Source organism: Semicossyphus pulcher, unplaced genomic scaffold (genome assembly GCF_022749685.1).
Source record: "Semicossyphus pulcher isolate SPU_LCO1_2020_fin unplaced genomic scaffold, fSemPul1.0.p SCAF_1, whole genome shotgun sequence".
Lineage (NCBI taxonomy): Eukaryota > Metazoa > Chordata > Actinopteri > Labriformes > Labridae > Semicossyphus > Semicossyphus pulcher.
Window position 1 is genome coordinate 24,289,343 of NW_027211603.1, and position 20,162 is coordinate 24,309,504.

Here is a 20,162-nt window from a genome sequence, read left to right on the forward strand (position 1 = left end):
GGTGGCACCATTTTTCAAGGACACTCAGACAGAAGTTATTAAAGCAGGGGAGGATCTGTTTCTCATTTCATTCATCAAATTGTACCCGGCCTTGGCCTTTAACCTGTCAACCCAAGGTCACACGCCTGCCTTTGGTCTTCTCCAGTATTATCTCCGACACTGCAGCTTTTCCGTTTCAGTATTTATGAGCTCCTGTTTTGTAGCATGCCACATATCATCCCCTATAATCACTGTTCTGTTTGCACTCACTGTGCCGACCAACATGACGCTGAGTATGGGATCCAATTTATGAAACACATTTTGTGACAACAACTTTGTGCTAAAACTTTAATGGAATTCTGCACTGTTCTACCCGGACCACCGTCACCCCCTCCTTCACCTCAGCCAAAATAACACCAAGCTATAAAATCTGCTTCGATGTTTTGTGTATTATTTTCATCAAACTAAACTGTTAGCTCTGTTTCAAACTGCAGTGATGCCATAAAGCCACATTCTGCTCTGTAGCTAATTATCACACACTGAACTCATCTTATGAAGCCAATCATTATTTGCTCCAGCAAATTGACACACACTGAAGGTCACCAGCAGTATACAGTCGATTATATTGCAAACCGTGCAAGGGAGTGCGACTTCAGTGTTTTTAAGTTGTCAGAAAAAGCAATGCTTCCAATATCTTCTGTAGCGCAGAGAGAGAGAGGCAACAGGAGCATTTAAAATTCATTAAATGGAAGTGGATGTCAGAGTAATACAGGAGGAGACATGTAATGATAAATGGACTGCTCTCATATTTACCCTTGGAGTGTACCAACCAATCAAAGTGCTTATACGACATGCCATTCATCCCATTAACGCACGCACGCACCCACCCATAGCACAGCCTTCAGAAGCAATTTAGGGTTCACCGTCTCGCTTGATGACTTCCCACATGTGGACTGCAAATGCTGATCTTCCGATAAGTGAACAACCTGCTCTATATTCTGAGCCATAACCGCCCCTCTACGGTGGCCCAGAGGGACAAAACGCACAAAACAAATGAACACAAACACAAACCTATTACTGCTGATGCTGTTAGAACTGAGTGCAGAGTTTGCCTGAGGTTGATCTTTCACGACCGGACCTGTTGTTGGAATCTTTCGCCTTTCTATATGCAGTTTTCAAATGCTTAATCTTTCGTTGGCACTGCTGCCATGACCGTTCGAATCCATTGTTCATCATACCCTGCAAAACTCCCTCGTAAATGGCCTGTTTGTGTTAGGAGTCGTCTAGTTTTAACAAGAACATATGTTGTTGTTGCTCTCTTTGCCTGTCTCTATCCTGCATCTCCTTCTATCCCATTTTCGGCCCATCCAGTCGAGGCAGATGGCTGTTCAACATGAGTCTGGTTCTGCTCGAGGTTTCTGCCTTTTAAAAGGAAGTTTTTCTGCCAATGTGCCGAATATTGCTATAAGTGCTACTCATGGTGATTCATGTTGGGCCTCTCTTTCAATAACTTCGAGTCGGTCTAGACCTGCTCTTTCTGTAAAGTGTCTCGAGATAACTCTGGTTATGATTTGGCGCTATACAAATAAAATTTGATTGATTGATTGATGGTCACATTCATGCCCCCCTCTGGCGCCATCATTAGGTCAAAGTTTTATGGTGCATTCACACCTGACTTTTGGTCCAGACTTTTGGACTTTACTCTGAAAGTTGGGTCGTTTGGATGGGTGAGAAGACGCATTCAAACTCTGGTGTGGACCAAACCACTGAACCATGGTCCTCCAGAAAAGACATGACTCGGTCCGTTTCCAAACAAATCACTGTCCGGTTCGATTCAGTTGAGAAAATAATCGACTTAAAGTAGGACCTATAGGAAGCAAACCAAAAAGCTGTTCATTGTGGGTTGTTAACGGATGTTGACACTTGCAGAGACAGCCAGGCAGCCAGATGAGTAGAGGACAGATGTGGGGGAGCTACGAGGGGAGAGCAACAGAAATATGGGCTGACAAAACAAATGCCTGTGGAGCTGCACAAGAACACGAAGGTATTTAAACTGTTGAGTGAAAGCTAAAGGAGATGGAACTGATCGATCTGTGGAACGATGCCGATTAAAAGTAAAAAACTCTGATAACAAAACATTTAAGTCCGTGATTCTCTCTTCCTGATCTCTCTCTTTGATAACTTCAGGGAGTTTTCCCACGTGGAAATTCTGACCAATCAGAAAGCAGCTATAAAGCTGGTGTGAACACAAACCAAACTCGAGGCAAAATGCAACATTGTAACAGTTTTGTCTTTGATTGGGACCAAACAAACGGACTTCAGGTGTGACAGCACCCTGTCTTTGTCTAAGACTTTGGGTTTGGAACAAGATAAATATCATATATACCAGCTAAACATTTTTTCGTAATTATTGTGTACAATTACATTCTGTCATGCACTATCTTTAAATTCATAATCTTTTGCAATACAAGTTCTTACTACGTTAATAACTGTCAAAACTGCTGTAATTTTAACTGCTACCATTACTTCCTGCCTACTTTACTAATATTGTTTATCTTTTAGGCGCTGTCTCTGTTGTGTAAACCCATACACTCTATACTGTATTTTATATTTTCACTTATATTTGAGTTGTTTTTGTATTTCTCTAATTTTTTTTGCGCTATCTGGCACTATAATTTCCTCTTATCTCATCATCAGCATGTTAGCATTATCAGTCTTATCATGTCACGCTTATGTTAGCATTTAGCATCACTTTGCCTACAGTAAGTACAACTTTTTGGTGAAATGTCTTGCTCACCTCAGAGCATACTTTTATTGACACAGTGGTTCACAGACAGTTCCTGATTTCATATTGAAGTTGTTTTTTTCCGGCTTGTAAATAATCTGTTTAATTTCCCCAGCTAACCCCTAATTTTCAAGCTCACTGGCTCGAGATCTTTTACAAATAAGAACTGAAACAGATAATGAACAAAGTCTGTCACCTGGAGCCCAGTTACATCTGAAATAAAATATTCTTCATTTTGAAATTCACTAGATAATCGCCTGCATCCATGGACCATTAACCACTAATTTTTACTTTCACTTTCAGCATTAACGGAGGCCGGCATTAGACTAGAGTGTTGACAGCATATCTACTCTCATAAGCAAAAGCAGCTGTTTGTGTCTGTGTTTTCAATCATCTGTGTGATTACATCTTTGATTACGTCTTTGTTGGGGCCGTGCGCTCGGAGGATGCTGGGCTTGTTGCTGCATCAGACTCAATCATTACCTGTTGGTGCTTTATTGAGCGTTCGTCAGTGTTAAATGCCAGCATCAAATCCGGCTGATTACCAGACTAATAAATGAGTCTCACATCACACTGGTTGTCATTGTGAGGTCGATTGGTTGATACATTTGAAACAGTGTGAAAATATCTCTTCATTGGACACAGTGACAGGAGCATGTGGAGACATTCAACTGTTGGGAGGCATAAAAAGAACAAGAGGTAAAACCATGTGGGTAAAGACCCACCTCTCCATCTGCGATCCTGCTGGTGTCCAGATAACTAATAAGGTCAGTTTGTTACAGCGGCAGGGCTAAATGTCAGCGTCAGACCAGACACCGGGCCGTCCACCAGACTAATAAATGACCATCATCCTCCCACTCGTTATTGGACACTGTGACACAGGCCGTGGGGTCAATGCATGGTGGGTAACGAGCTTGGAGTTGTGCTGTTGGTGGGCCGGCAGCAGAGTGCGGATATGTTTTTTATAAAAGTTTAACTTCAGTCATGTAATTTTATTTAGGTTTTGAGATCCACATTAAGCTGCGACTGAAAGAGTTGGGGAGTCACTAGTTACATGTAAGAGTTTCTGGGCCTGGGGTTGGCAACTTTTGTTTTTTAAACATGCAAAATGGCAAAGATACTTCCCCAAATATATGAGCATGCACTGCCTCCTCACTACTGGTGCAAGACAAATCCAGTGATGCCACCCCTAACCATATCTAACTTAGCTTTCTCTGCCTTTCTTGCTAGCTCTTGTTACGAGTCTGCTCATATACAATGACTGTTAGTGCAGAGTGCACGCTGGCAGGCATTCAGGTAGGTTTTATTTTTGTCTGAGCATTTAATTTATTATTATTTATATACATATATATATATATATATATACATGTCCTCCTGCCCTCCTGTGTTTCTCGCCAGTGGGATTACCTGCCCCGCCCAAACGTGTGCCACCTCTCACCTAGAGAATATATCAGTCTCTGTTTTCCCCTTCTTCTGTGCCAGTTTGTCTTGTTCCCTCGTGTTCTTGTGAGCTTTTTATTAGACATTTTTGTTTTTTTTGGACTTTGCCTGTGTGACTAACTTCTCGTGTTCTGAACCTTGTTTGAGATTAAACAGACTTTTTTTTTTCCTGTTTCCGAGTCTGCATCTGAGTCCTCGTCTCTGGATCAGGATTGACAACATATGAAATAAATTTCCTACCCTGGCTTTAAATTTCAAAATAAACATAATTGAAACTGCTTAATATGCAATTAAGTTGCAGTTATTGATCAAAATATTGTTATTTTCAAAAGGGTTATGTCAGGATATAGTCTTTTCAGTTAGAAATGTATAGATAGAATATAATATTTTTTACATGCAGCTTTCTGTTGTGCAGGAACGACTTTCAGTATGTTTCCGCACAAAGAGGGTCAGCAAAGCTATTTGGACAAGTTTTAGTGCAACACCATCAAGGGAAGGGTGGTTACAAGTGGCTGTCTCTACGTCAGTCTTAATTCAATGGGCAGTACACTCTCAAGTTCCTTTGTCTCATTTTGCATCACCTGAAAAAAGTCAATGCACTTTACTAAATGAAACCTGAATGTGACAGGCCTGTGACCAGCCCACAGACATCGGAGCAGGTGTCCGTGTTGTCGGACCAGGAAGTCATTCAGAGCTGGAAATTCACAATATATATTTTTTTACTTTAAAGAGCTTCAAGTTTTAAACATGAGCTAGGAAAGTAATCAAATGTAATAAGTGACATTCATGGATGAAGTAATTAAAATTAATAGTTATTTATCTAATAATAAGTCATCTGTAACCTGTTGATTGCCTTCTGTTTGTTTTTCTATTGATGAATATGACTGCATTTACGCAGATTTAGCTTGTTTACAAAATTGTGAATGCAGCAGTTTGTTTTTATATCAGAACCTAAATTGATAAAGATTTTAAGAAAGCACAATCAGTTTTTTTAATTCAAGTATCGAACAGTTCATGAGAAGTCCATTCTGCTGCTTCACATCATTTTTCAGTTGCTGAAATGAGCTGTGTGTTTTTGTCCCATTTCACTGCGTGTATTGATAACTGCTGACCCATTGTGTGATTGTGATTAGTCCAACATGATGTATCGTGCTTCACTCCACCGACTCTGATTAAATTGATTTTGTTGGCTTTGTCAACTGTAGCAGCTTTTTAATACAACAATTTAGTAGTTATTTTAGGACCATTAACTTCATACAAGCGGTTAATTAGTAGAGGTTAAATGGGTGGGAGGAGACAGCAGTGTGTGTGTGTGTGTGTGTGTGTGTGTGTGTGTGTGTGTGTTTGCCAGCTTGGTGGATCCAAATATCCCAAAAAGAGCAGAAAATAAAGCTTGTGTGACAGTTATGCTTTCTGTTTGTTTGACAGTGATGATAAATAACACTGCAGGAGCTGCACCAATCAGACTGAACAAAAGCCTGCAGCCTTCCTACACACATACACACATACACACACACACACACACACACACACACACACACACACACTCTCTCTCTCTCTCTCTCCAAGGTCTCTCTACTTACTTTTCTCTCTAACAGGGTCTGCTATGTCAGTGGTTCTCAACTGGTCTCGCCTCAGGATCCACCACCTCCGTGATGAACGAAACATCACAGTATGTCAGCTTCACAAAACTCAACAGTATAATAGTCAAGCAAAATAACGAAACAAAATATTCCCTCTACAATTCATTCAATTAACAACCTTTTGAACAAGAATGTAACTGTAGCTGGGATTATATGGATAAATGGCGTGTGACTAAACTACACTACTCGCCTACTGCACGCACGTCATCGGAAACCAATGTTCTTCAAAATAAAAGCGCAGCGTACACTTTTTGCCACGACTTTTTTTTGGTCAAGCACACATGCACGACCCACTGACAACAGCTCTGCGATCAACTTTTGGGTCCCAACCCACCAGTTGAGAACCATGGTTGCTTTATTCTTTAAGAGTTTGTATTCTTAGATAAGCGTGTTTAATTTCATAAGATATGTTGTTTTGTTGATGTACTTTTTGCTGTCAGCACTTTTCTATGACAATAAAATCAGTTTCTACTTTCTGGAGTAATAAAAAAAAACCTCTGCAACAATTGGAACATCTAAAACAAAAAAACTACTGCTGGTGCGGGAGGATTAAAGCCAACAGATGAAAATGTAATTTCTAAGCGGGTGGAGTGAAATCTTCAGTGTGCTGTTCGTATCCTGAAATGAGACTTATGTTATTTAACTGTAGTAATTGCTTGAGACTATCAATGATATATTAAAATGAATCACCTGAACAGTAGAGTAGTATAACCAAGAAAAATCTGAATTAAAGCAGTGCTACACTGTTAGCCTGATGGAGCTCGGTGTCCTCTGCTCTCTGCACATCTGTCTGCTCGTGCGGGTCAGTGTGAGCAGCTGAAGTGAGGATGTGAAAGTCAAGGGTGAGACAGACTGAGAGTGAGGCAGGCGAGGCAGAAAGTAAATAAACACTGTCAGCAAGGTCAGCTGATGAAGAGGCAGAACCTAATCTGACCTAACACACATACGAGTGAAACAGGAGTTAATGGGAGCAGGAGACACACATGGAAACAGAACACTGATTTTCTTTTGACAGGAAGCAGAAACTGTGAAATGTAATATCTCCAAAACAAACCTTATAGTCACTTCGTGTGACTAATACCGCACAGTGGGATACACACTTATGTTTTTACCTCCTCATATTAGTTGCTTGTCGTCCTGGACCAAAACAAGGCCTCATCTTCTCATCTTAAAATGTGATCATGACTAACGGGAACAACAGACCCAAACTGCATGTAAAAAAAGATGCATTAAAACCAGTGAAGAATTGTAGGAGTTACATCGATATGAAGTGATGCTGCACCTCCCAGTTTACATCCTCTGCAAACATCAGTGCCCATGCATGAAGCAGTGAGCCTTTTATGTAGCAAGGCAGAAGGAGGCGTTTGACAAGCCAGACTCTCATGCAGGAGATCACAGTTTGCACCGTGTCACAGACCCCACCTGTAACCACTCGGGCTGGGCATGTCGGAGGAAGAATGTGGTAGATTTCATGCACACATTTTTCTCATAGCTCCATTACATGATCACACACTGTACTGGTGAAATCTTGTGACTTCCACGACAGCACTGTCTGCACATGACACACTGTATGTCATATGGAGTTTTTTTTTCTGATCAGTGAAGGCTGACCTTGCGGAGAGTGAGAGCAGGTTATTTTAAGCTGTGTGCTGGTGGAGCAGAGCAACATGACCACTCCTTCCAGACCTTTCACTACAGCGTTTTCCCTTTATGTCAGCCGTATAAGAAAATAGTTTTCTCCTGCATGGTGGTGGTAGAAGTAAAATATTAATCATTTTTGAGCAGCAGGAAGTCTTCAAAGCAGCAGGAGAACAAGAGTGACAGAAGCAAAGACAATACAACAAGCTCCTCTACAGAGATGAAGAAGTTGGTTTAACCAGGACCAACTAATGCTGAGAAGTTACTGTTTCTGAAGAAATCTTAGCTAAGTGTGATATTGGCATAGAAACCCTAAATGTTCAAACTCTCAATAATATAACGGATTGGTTATTACACATGCTGACGTTTGTCTTTAAAGTTGTAATCTCGAAGATCTCACTTTCGTTCTCTTTGGCGCCACCTATGGCGATAAGCGTTAATTGCAGGAGCACACTTCACAGATATCCAGACAGTGTGTGACGTCCACGGTTGGCTCCGGTTCTAACTCTTGATTTTCCTCGCTGACGGTCACTTTCCTTTTGAAGTTGTATCTGTAGTCATCATTCTTTTCTTGTTTGTTCAGCCATAGGAGATTATAGTTTACTCGCAGACTAGAAAAGCAGCCGCTTAGCTCCGCCTACCCTCTCTAGCAGACCAACCACTGATGGGTGATGGAAAACGCGTCACTAACTGGGCGCCGCTTGTGATTTTTTCCACAAAAGTTGCCACAGACACCCAGTCTGTAATAATACTATATACTGCAAATGCAAAGGCTTTCATCAGTGGGCCATAGGCTCAATCACCATTGTGTTACCTCATCCGGCGATAGATAGAGACTAACAGACATTCATTTAAATTAAAATCTTCAAGATTATTACTTTAACATTGCAGTCTGGATTTATGGTGAGAAGACTTTTTTCCTTTCTTTAGCAACTGCAATGTTTGTATGAAACAGGACTGCAGGACTGCATTAAATAGAAAACTTTAAAGGTAAACAAAATTGTAAAACTAGAACGTCATGTGCAGAACATTTTGAAGGGGATATCAGCTTAACTCTTAACTGCACGTGCAACCAAGCATACCAAGTATGCACTGAATATATTAAAACAATGAGAATAATGACTACTTCATATGTAGTACACTTTGTGCCCCACATTGTTTTACTCCTATTGTTTCAGGCTTTATTACACTGGAATTTGAACGGCACTAATTTTAATTCAGCTAGCTTTCTTTGTAAAGTCCTCTGACAGGGTTTGTAGTGTTTCCTCTATTGTATTCAAACTCGGTCCTTTCACAAACATATATGCATATTTAAACATGAAACATTTAGACATAGCGTCAGACTCAGGGTGACGTCTGCCCCAGAAAACACACAGTGTGACACTGTATCAGCCATCATTTATTTAACATCCCCCAAACCCTCAAATATCTCTTTACAGGAGGATCTATTCAGTGCTACTCAAGACAAACAGAACTCATAATACAGCAGAAATCTTTTTATTCTCCACCCTCAACCAGGCAAAACAATCTCGATTCATGTGGTTTTGTGCGGCTCAATGACCTGATGATGATCCTGACCTTTAACGACAGGTGGTGTACACACAGAGCTGAGTGTCCCAGAACTGATACCATAACTGTGGACATGCATTTATGTATCATCTGATTCCTTTAAAGACTCTAGCTGTGGTGTGTAGACACTGTTATAGTCGACTACAGTGATGATAGCTACATTAAGGTCATCATTAAAGTCTTTACGTTGAGCCGTCGTCCATTCTGCTCACTTCAACAAAAGCAAGTATGAATCTTTGGTAAAGTAACAAAACAGACCATGACATGTTAAACACATTTTCCACCAGAGCTGGGTCAGAACATTTTAAATTTCAGAATAAAGTAAAAATAGCTGCAATAGTATTTTTATGACAATTCTCTCAATAACCCGGAGGCTGCTACATGTTTAATGCCTTGATAAGTTGCCAAGGTGGTCCTTTGAACTCATCACCATTAATAAACCAAGAAATAAAGTATTTGCTCCTGTTTCACGACAGGCCTGCTTTGTGCCAGACAATCAGATTCTGAACTGAACTCCTTTAACCCGGACTGTTGTATATTCGGCCCTGATATGTGACCATGCTAATGAGGATAAAGTACGAGCATATTTGACTCTTCAGTCCAAACAAGGCTAACATGTGAAACCTTTGTAAGTTATTCTGTTGAATGGAGGCAATGATTTAAAAAAAGAAAGACATCATGAAATGCTGGCAGACATGTTTGGCAGAGATGTGAGGACAGTATATACCAGTACAAATATCACTGAGGTCGTAGTGTGAAGTCACATAAAGATACAAAGGCGGGGAGATTTCAATAAACGGAAATAAACTTTATCAAAGATGAGGGATTTTAGTCTCAGGTTCAAAGCAAACAAGGGTCACCAGTACATTGAGTTCAGATTATTGACCTCTGCCTAACACAAATGCAGGCTGTTTTTATGTCTGAAGTAAGAAGAGTAAAACTTTGAAGAAAATTGAGTTTGTCATGTGAAAAAACTTCATCACAGATTCACTTTATGTTGCAAATTAGAGGCACATAAACACAACTTTTAAGAGACAGGGCTGCTATAATTAACAATAACCCTGAGATATGGGCTTGTTATGGCAGCAGCACTGCATTTTAATTCATCTTTAAAATCAACATAAAGCTGCTAATCTGTCTGATAAGAAGAGTGAGATGAGTGAAGATGAACACATGAACACTAGATTTGCATTAAAGACAACACGTACTGGACTTGTATTGAAGCTTCAGAGAGCACTCGTGGTCACAGGAGGGTCAAAATAAAGCTTTTGTCTCAGAATATTTACAGTTTTATGTAAAAAAAAAGCCAAACGTCATGCTTTTAATGACAGAAATAATGTCTTTGAAAATATGAGTTGAGTAATGTTTTAATTGGTTGTAAAAACATAAAATATAAAAGATATAAAAGAATAAAGGTCAGTGCTGTAGATTGTATTGTTTATGATTTCACGACTTTTTACAAAAGTAAAGTAAAAGTGGTTGTTTTGGTTGCTGTGTTTATCCCTGAGACAGTCTGAGGCACTATGCAGCTAAAAGCACACGTCTAAATGAGCTCTTATTTCTCACTCGTGCATTAGCACTCTGTATGTTAACACAGTAATTAATTATTAATTACACAGTGGACCTGCAGACATTTCTGTTTTCATACATACAGGAAGTACAACTGGAAAAAGAACACTTCAACATCAATCTCTATTTCATTTGGCTGCTGAGAAATTCCTCATTCCCAAAAACAATTAAAAAACACTAAATTCTGAGTGAATAGTAACTCTGCAGTTCAAAGGCAAGCGCCCACAGTGGCTGCAGCTGCATCTGGATTGACTGCAGTGATTGACCCAAATGTGAGTGTCCGTCTGAGCCCATTTGCTGCGTCCATCAGTCCATCTCTGGCATACACTTAAACCATTTGGCCATGTGGCCCTGCTTCTTGCCTTGTCTCTCATGTTGGTGTGAGCTCAGAAGTCCGTCCGTGTAGTGACTGCACTCATTGATGGCGTCTTCAACTCGAGTGATGTACAGCCAGCTGATGATCACACCGAAGAACTGCAGAGAGAGAGAAGTCAGTTAATTATAGAAAGAGAGGGACGTCTTATCACTGTGTCTTTGTCTGCCTCACATTAGATGCAAGACAGATAGACATGATGAGATGACACATTATACACGTTCATACCTTTATAGCTGTCAGTGTCTGTGAGTGTGTTTTCATTTCAATGTATCAAATGAGTTTAAATGAGATGTAAGAAGGCGGGAACGACAGCTGTCAAGCCCTGTAAAGGATCTGGTTAAAAGAGCTGGATATGAAGGGAAAGTGACAGATGTACAGTATGTGTGATTTAAATACACTACATATATGGGTTTATAAGTGTTAGAAAAATACCAAAGTCAGGCATCTTCAAGTATCACGTTCAACAGAACGGATGTATCAAAGATTCAGCCTGTTTGATCTGAATGTACAGCAGCTCTACATGGAGCAGCATGCAAAGCATTTTGTACAAATTGCTGCTTGTTTTGATGCAGTGGAGTCGTCAGATGTAGCCGAGAGGAAGCAATTTAAATCCCCCGCTCAGCCATCAGAGTTGCTCTCCTAAAAATGTTATTCCCATGTGCTTCTGATGTTCACAGACACACTGAAATTGAAGCTGCACTTCTTAAATCCCTGCCAGCTGTGAGAGTTTTAAAAAATGTTGTTACAAGTGCAAAAGTAACAGGTACAGAGACACAACACTGTTGTACAGTTTTAGGTTGTTGTTGAGATATAGTTACATGTGACAATGACAGTGACATTGTAGGGACTAACCATCCTTTTAGGGACAAATTACAAGTCCCCACAATGTAAAACTAAATATTCAGGGGTTAGAACTTGAAGTTAATGGTTTAGTTAAAAAAAGGGTTTGTTTCCAAAATCACATCTTTAGGACAAACTGCGATTAGGAGGTGGTCAGATCAAAGTTGTGTGTGTATAGACATCACTAACATATCTGCATGGTTTGCTGTGGTAACAACATAATTAGTATGTTGGTGGCGCGAGGGCACAAGAAACGTAGATCCATCATCTCGCCCTCCACACAACCACAGAACCTCTCCATCCTGACAGACAGACTCAGGGACGTAGGAGGCTATGACTCTGATGCTAATCTGTCACTCTTGACTTGAAGTGGTCATTGTGTTGGTGTTGTAATACCAAAGACACTTTGAAATCTCATTTGAGCAGCCAGGTTGGCTGGTCAAAGATGCATCCGTAAGTTGTGTGTGTGTGTGTGTGTGTGTGTGTGTGTGTGTGTGTGTGTGTGTGTGTGTGTGTACCTGAGGCAGTAGGATCCCTAGTAGAATTCCAGCCATAATCTTATAGTTGTCCATGAGCCAGATGAAGAAAGCATCAGTGCAGCCTCTGATGTAAATGGTTTCGATCAAATCCAAACGCTATGAGACAAAAAAAAGGTGTTAATGGAGTTACTGGTTACAGTCGAGGAACTGGTTATTAGGTTGGTAAGCTGTAGAGTCACTTCAGATACAGACACATGGGCCCCCTTTGATTATTAGATACAAAAAGAGATTTTAAAGTTTGTTTTTCTTACATAGATTTTTTAAATTTCACACATTTTTTTATGATAAATTAAAACTAAACAGTCCTACAATTCCAAATGAACATTTCATTTTTACTACATAAAATAAATAGTGAAAAAGTCCCCGGACCAGAGAGACCTGATCTAAGCTCAGTGGTCTTTGCTCTAGCTGAAAAAACAGACAAGTGATTGGTGGCAGTAAAGGTGAGCACCACACTCTGGTGCAGGTAGTTAGTTACCATGGTCACTGTATTCAATACTCACATGAAAATTGCTCAAATTCAAATAAGATGCACTAAATGTTTTAACCTGATAACCTGGGACTAAAGGAGAGAAGCTGCACGTTAATGAATACGTTAAAAAAATACATCAGTGTTTTCTTAATTCACTCACAGAGGTCAGTCTTTAAGGTCTTACCTCTTTATTCAACACCTGGTACCCACACAAAGTGTTGGCCACTTCATTAGGCTGCAGGAGAGAGAGAGAGAGAGAGAGAGAGAGAGAGAGAGAGAGAGAGAGAGAGAGAGAGAGAGAGAGAGAGAGAGAGGGAGAGAGAGAGAGAGAGAGAAGCGATTAGAGGTAGAAATAGTAACAGTAACCAAGCAGCCTGTGTGAACAGCTTCAGCGTCAGGAGGAGTCAACAGAAGTGCACACAATAACGGCCATTATAACTGCCTAAATCATACATACACCAATGACAAATGTCTGTGTCTGAGAAACTGTGTGTGTGTGTGTGTGTGTGTGTGTGTGTGTGTGTGTGTGTGTGTGTGTGTGTGTGTGTGTGTGTGTGTGTGTGTGTGTGTGTGAGTGAGAGAGACGATAAGCTTAACACTAACCACAACTCTGTTGACTGTTGAAAGCTCATCTGAGGTGTTTTTCCATATTGAAATATAAAATCTATTTAGATGATTTTAGATAAACCGTCAGTCTCTGCTGTTGTGGCCCTCTGGCACAAGAAGAAGATTACTGCACTATATTACATGACCTTAGTCGTTATTGTAATTAGTTTAGGACTCACAATACCACACTGACACCATATTTTGTCCATTAGCCTTTAAAGTGACTGCACCACAGTCTACAATGATAAGAAGACCATACAAAGTATTGTAAAGTAACAAAACTGAGAGACTTAAGCACTGTCCTGACCAGGCGTTTGAGCTCATACCGGCTGACTGGTGAATCATTGATACAATTTATTGATATGAACCTAAATTTAGAATTTACATTTGATCAAAACGTGGACAACACATGACACACAGCTGATGGACACATAAGACATTACTTATCTATTTTACATATGTAAAAATTGTAAATATCATCTAACAAGAAAATAACGCCATTATTTCTAATTGATATTATTCTTGTTTTATATATTATAAAGTTATCATATACTTAATACACTATATAAAGTATACTCCAATATACTTAAAGTATGTCAAAGGTATTAATTCATAAAAAAGATCTCAACCATCACATTCTTTTTTTTCCTTCAATATATTTAAGTGGAGAGATGATGAGTCATAGTGACAGCGCCTCCAGCTGCAGCTGAGCATTCTTGATCAAACATAAACAGTTCTTGACAAATAAACGATGTACAGAAAGAGAACCAGGTCATTATCCTAACACAACAGTGTACATTGGCTTCCTTTAGGCTGCTTAACGGTGTGTCCGTCACGTTTAACCGTATTGACTAACTACTGGAGGAAACCCATCAAAAAGTTTGTTTGTTTCCTGGTTCCGTGTAAACTCTGGGGAGTGAGGGTGTATAAATAAAAGTGCTGTTTTGTGTGGGAGAAAATTGCCTGTAAGTGAGTCTGGCATGGCAAAGGCTTAATCACCATCATGAGGACGATGAGATGCATTTTAAACCAAACTCCACACTATTACAGCTATTACTGTAATAACATGCACACGGAGCTGAGTGCTCAGGGCTCCACAGAGCTGCTATAAATATATACAGAGCCAGTTATGTAACGTTTAAATGTTTTATGCTACACCAAACACTGAAACCAAGAGTTTTTTCTCTACTTGCCTAACCTGGTGCCTCAATTACCCACAATGGCCATCAGTTGAGCCAGAGGTCAGAGGTTCAGATGTGTCATGCTAGCAGCGGCTAGCTTCATGTCTTGTTTTTTCTTGGTCAGTGCATTTTAGTTTTGTGAATTATGTGTTTATATTTTAGTCTGTATGTTGGATCTTTACTGCCCTAAGCGGACATGCATCCATACATTGTATTTACTCCATTTTCCAGTGGTAACCAGTCATTTCTGGTTGTTTTCAACGCTGGTTTTGCCAGTGCAACGGATTAATTTATCTCATTATCTCGAGATAACAAAGTTTGTTTTCTCAGGATAACAGGATAATTTTCTGGTGATCTACAAAACAAAACAACAGGCTGGTCTCTGTGATATCACAGACCACAACATATCATGCTGCCACTGCCCACACTAATGAGGTAAGTTAAGCCTGTTTCTATGTTTGTTGCAACTCCCAGGATTGGAGTTATGATGACGTTACAGCGGTGCAGCGTTGTTATCTCAAGATAACGAGATAAATATGTCAAGATCTCCAGAAAGACACCAGAAATTACTCGTTATCACAGGAAAATAGAGCAATGTCCGCTTAGGGCTACCGTACTTTACCAAGATATGTTATATCCAGAAATGACATTCAAATATGCAAGCATGCAAGCATGCAGTGCAATAAAATCATTGCACTTATAGTAGCAGATGATTCTAGAAGTAATTAATTTAGTTTGGTTATATCACTTTGATACAAGCTGTACTGGAAAGAGGAGTAGAAACGGTGATTAAAGCAGAAAACAGAATAGACCAGCAGACTATATGCAGCTGTAAAACAGTGACAGCGGGTAGAGTAACAGTTCATGGTTATAATACTAACAGTAATGATGAAACCTACCTTAGTAGTAATGCAGCAGGTGTAAGGGACACCACAGGCCAGTGGACCAGGTGCAGAACAGTTGTGGTACATGTTGACCCCCCAGTCTTTATACTCTTGACCTCCACAGCACTTAAACTGCCAGGGGGAGAAAGATGGGAGAGGAAATGTGAGGTGAATAAGATCTCTGAATAAGAGAAAAAAGAGAGAAAATAACTTGATCAACAGCATGTTTCTGATGTGCTGGTGTAATGTGAGAAACAGGGGAGGAAATAAACCATAATTAACAACAATTTGCATGTAATTTTGCTGTTATGTGTCTGTCTCTTACTGTGCCAGACTCAGTGTTCAGGTAATGGTAGAACTGGCCCACGTTTGAAATCAATACGATGATATACCAACATTAAACGATATTACACCACAATCTAAAATTGCTACTTTTACATGCTTCTAGTGAAACTCCCCTGCTACTTATCCTACACACTCAGCCAACAAACATCTTTCTGCATCAACAACACTTTCATCCCAAACCACAACAAAGTGATACCTGCCAAGCACAAAACAATGCAACACCTACCAATCATCTTTTATCGGCCTCTATGTCAGCCATTACCGACAAACCCTCGAGAGGAGGAAAAGCCGTTTGTTCACAGGAAAAAATAAACGAGCTCTGATGAGCTCTCTAAAGGAGGGTAATTATTATTGGTTTTGGCTTAGAGGTTTAGAGTCACATTAACTAAACGCAGCTCCAGTCGAGACGATAATTTAATTATTAGTTTAAATTGAGCGCTCCTGTCTCACACGGTGGAAAGGCTGCCAGGCAAACACAGGAGTGTCAAATATAGGCAACATTATTAGTTACACACGTTTGACAATGAAAAAGCAAGTCTATTACTAGAATAGATTGGCCTGTCATTCGAAACTAAATGTCATTTTAATATTTGAATAAAACAAACCCTTCAAAATAAATCAGTCTAACCCCCTGAGGGCCGAGATAAAGTAATTTCTACTTGATTTAAACTTTGACTGGGGAAGAAATTGGCTGTACAGCTGCCTGGAGAGGAAACCCTCAGAGCCACACACCGAGCCTTATTTGTAGTCATTTCATGAAACAAATATTATAAGAAAGAGAATTATAAAAAGAAACAGCACAAAGGGTCACACACCAGGAGACAGAAGGAAAAGACGAGACAAGAAATAAAGACAGAAGATGAATATATGAATAAATACGAAGCTGCTCTTCGCGAAGAAGTGTCATAAGCACGTCGGCATCATGCCAGTGTGCCAGGAAGTTACTCCCTCTCCTCGTTGGCACGACTCAAACAAAGGTCAGTGAAGGGCGAAGCAATTAGGACGTGATAATTGTCTGCAAGTGGAAGGTGTCCAAGAGGAGTCCAAAAACAGTACAGGTACAAAACCAGCTTTAAGAGTTGCAGCTGTACAGTGTAAAGCAATCCAACAGTGTTACTGTAAATCCTGTCTTTGGGAAGATTGATGTTGAGGTCAGTCGAGAGGATTTGCACCCTCATGAGACCAACCTCAAGCACCAATCTCTCAAAACACCTGTCAACACCAGCAAGACTGCACGGGACAAAAGGAACCCCTCCATCCTCTCAGACTGTGAAGACTCACCCTGTCACTTTCAGATTGATGACTGGATTACACAACACTTAATTTATAGATGTCCCCATCCTGTGTCTTCCTTCTCAGTGTCTATTATGATAACTACACTAATGTATTGGCAGATTCAGAGTACCCTTACATACTGGTTTGTATTTGATATGATTGCTCAGGCCTGGCTTAGCACACCGAAGGAATCGTACCCTAAGAACAAGCTTAGCACCTAACTTGGCTAACCAAAGCTTAGCTAACGTTAGCTTGAGCTCATCTCACAGCCTCTCATGGCGTCTTAGGAGAGCAGGAGAAACTTTTTTATTTTTAGTGAGAAAAGTGTTTTTTAAATAAAAGAATTTAGTCTTCACTGTATTTTTGAATGGGAAACCTTGATAGCTGAGATTTTGGTAGCTTAGACTAAAATTGCACTCTCGGCTAGCACAGCAATGTTTGCTAATGTCACTAGATAATTATTATGGCTGTGTACGCTGATGTTTTGGAGAAGGAGAAACAAGTATTATAACTCTATTTATAGTAAAATCCTTGAATGTCAAATTAAGTGTTTTGTTTCAGTCAAATAATGTTTCTGTCTGACACCAGAAGAGGCAGACTTTATTGGGATCTCAGATAAACTTTTCTTTTCCATGTTTCCTGTGGTTTTCTCATGACTTTACGCTGCTGGATAAAAACCACGCTTCAGAGGTCAAGTACCTGGAGCCCGCGTCCTCAGAGGCAGTCATGTCTCAGATTGTAATATTTGCAGAGGAAGAAGTGACTGATTTTTTAGCCGACTGCGGAACTGATTGATGAGCGGGCTGTTCACTGGCAGACTAGCTGACTGAGTGACTAACATGGTGCCTAATTGGCCAGCTGACTGCTCAAAGTGTGGGCTGAAGACAGAAGTCAGTCCATCAGATGCTCCCTGCAGTTATTATTAACACAGCACCCATGCAGCGTTGTGGTTACGGATCTAATATTGACGACAAGAGGTTCAAAAAGAGAAGGAAAGAGCTAAGCACAGTTTCCCCTTTTTATACATGATTTTGATTTGACAGGAAAAGATATTTGAATCGTCCGTCTGAGTATTATATTTCTGCGTTAGATATTTACCATTTTGGTAAATTACTGAAAACTTTAACATAGGCCATTATGTTTGATGTCTCCTGTTGCTACCTTATGCGTCTGTAGGAGATGTTAAATGGATGGGATAATTCTTTGGTTTTTGAAGACCTGGGATATGAACGTGTTGTTCTCAAAAATATTTCCCTGCCACCTGCAGTGTCCTCCCTGTGATGTGAACATTGTTAAGATGCCTGTGTGTATACCTTTAATTTCACCGTCAACAGACCAACTGGGGATGTGTTTCCCGGGAAGTACTTAAGACCCATTATCCATCATGCAGCTAAATGTCATGTGTCTATGGTGCTCTCCCCAAGCAATTAGAAACACAGCAGAAGAGGAAGCCAGGGGATAAACAAAGAGGTTTTACCCTACACGATCCTGATGTCCCTGCAACACAAGTTGATCAAGTCAGGATGGAAACTATGCAGGTAATTGCAGGTTTTGGTTTCAAAGAACGTTAAATAGCAGGATGCTGCATTTATTAGTACAGAGTTTTGAGTGTCACAGACCACTAAAATGTCAACATTAGCTTAAGATAGATTCACTTCAAAAAGGGTTTTTCTAATGGTCTACATGCAAGAGCCAAAACCGGCACTTAGTCAGACAGGCGGTATTTCTCTCAGCAGAAAATACCTGCAGTGCACACAGACTTTCCTCCTCATCCATCTGAACATTTTCCATCTCTTCCTGCAGACATTTCTCCCTCAGTTTCATCTTCTGTCCTTCCCTCTATGTTTCCCCTGAGAGGAGTCGTGTCTCACATTTTCCCTTCGGCATCTGAAAACCCATAAATGAACCTACAAACGCACTAAAGCTATCCAGAGTTAATGCATTTGGTATTTGAGCTAAAAGCATTGTAGGCTTGAATATGCCGACCTATTTGCATATCTACAGTGTATCTGCTGTGTTTGTGTCACGGTGCCTGATGGGCGAATGTTTCAGGAGGGTGCACATCACATTCTCAATAAGAGCATGTTCACACAATCTTTTTGTTGTGTCAAAGTACTGACGGTACCCCGGGCATTTTTGTAACATCTACTATATGTGCTAATGGATGACAAGGACTGGATGCAGTGCAAGCAGTTCAGTTTAGACCAGTTACATTTTCAATGAGGCACCGGCATGGGTCATCTGCTGATGGACTACATCAACATAATGGAACCTGGACAATGATGTTATTTTAAAAGCAAACATGAGAACATTTGTATAAAAGTATACTCCCCCAAAATAGTGTTTTTTAGGGATACTTTGTAGGTATTGCAAATGTATACAACTGGGTATATTAGGTTTACTTAAATCCAGCTTAGGTTAAATACTCTTATGTATGATGAAAAATTAAACAAAACCCACTTATTTAAAGTTACTTAAATTTAATTTACTTAAAGATACAATCTCTAAGATTTAATTTTTTGTGCTCCTCAGCACCCTCCTCTATGAGAGCACTCTTCCCAATTTAACCAGACGTCTACAGCTGGCTCCCTTTGTCATGGTTATAACTCTTGATTTTCCTCACTTAACTGTTTGACTTAATCTGAGCATTGAATTTGTTTCCCTTACTTTGGATTTTCACTTACTTGTTCATCCATAGTAGATTACTGTTTACGCTTAGCTCCACCTACCCTCTCTGGCAGACCAACCACTGCTGGCTGATGGAAAACGTGTCACTAACTGGGCGCCGCTTGTGATTTTTTCTGCGAATGTCGCCACAGACACCCAGTCTGTAATAACACGATATTTAAATGAAAAAGTTTGAGATTATATTTAAGAATAAGGTTTAATTACACCCGTGGAAAACACACTTCAGCACTATTTGTTATGTATTTCAAAATACTTCACTTTTAATAAGTATGCCATGTGGAACTGGCTTTATACTGCTACATTTAAATACTTCTTAGTACTCCACAAAGACTA

General features: G+C 40.0%; 1 protein-coding gene across 1 annotated transcript in view; it reads right to left on the minus strand.

Moving 5' to 3' along the window:
- Positions 1 to 8,882: 8,882 nt before the first annotated feature.
- The window catches only part of tspan15 (tetraspanin 15), a 34,962-nt gene continuing 23,682 nt past the window's right edge, over positions 8,883 to 20,162 (minus strand). Inside the window, exons 5-8 of the mRNA XM_069659335.1 lie at positions 15,537 to 15,653; positions 13,035 to 13,085; positions 12,358 to 12,474; positions 8,883 to 11,097 (exon numbers count right to left, since the gene is read on the minus strand). Coding sequence (XP_069515436.1) covers positions 10,930 to 11,097; positions 12,358 to 12,474; positions 13,035 to 13,085; positions 15,537 to 15,653 — 453 coding nt within the window. The 3' untranslated portion in view covers positions 8,883 to 10,929. The remainder of the gene's footprint in view (positions 11,098 to 12,357; positions 12,475 to 13,034; positions 13,086 to 15,536; positions 15,654 to 20,162) is intronic.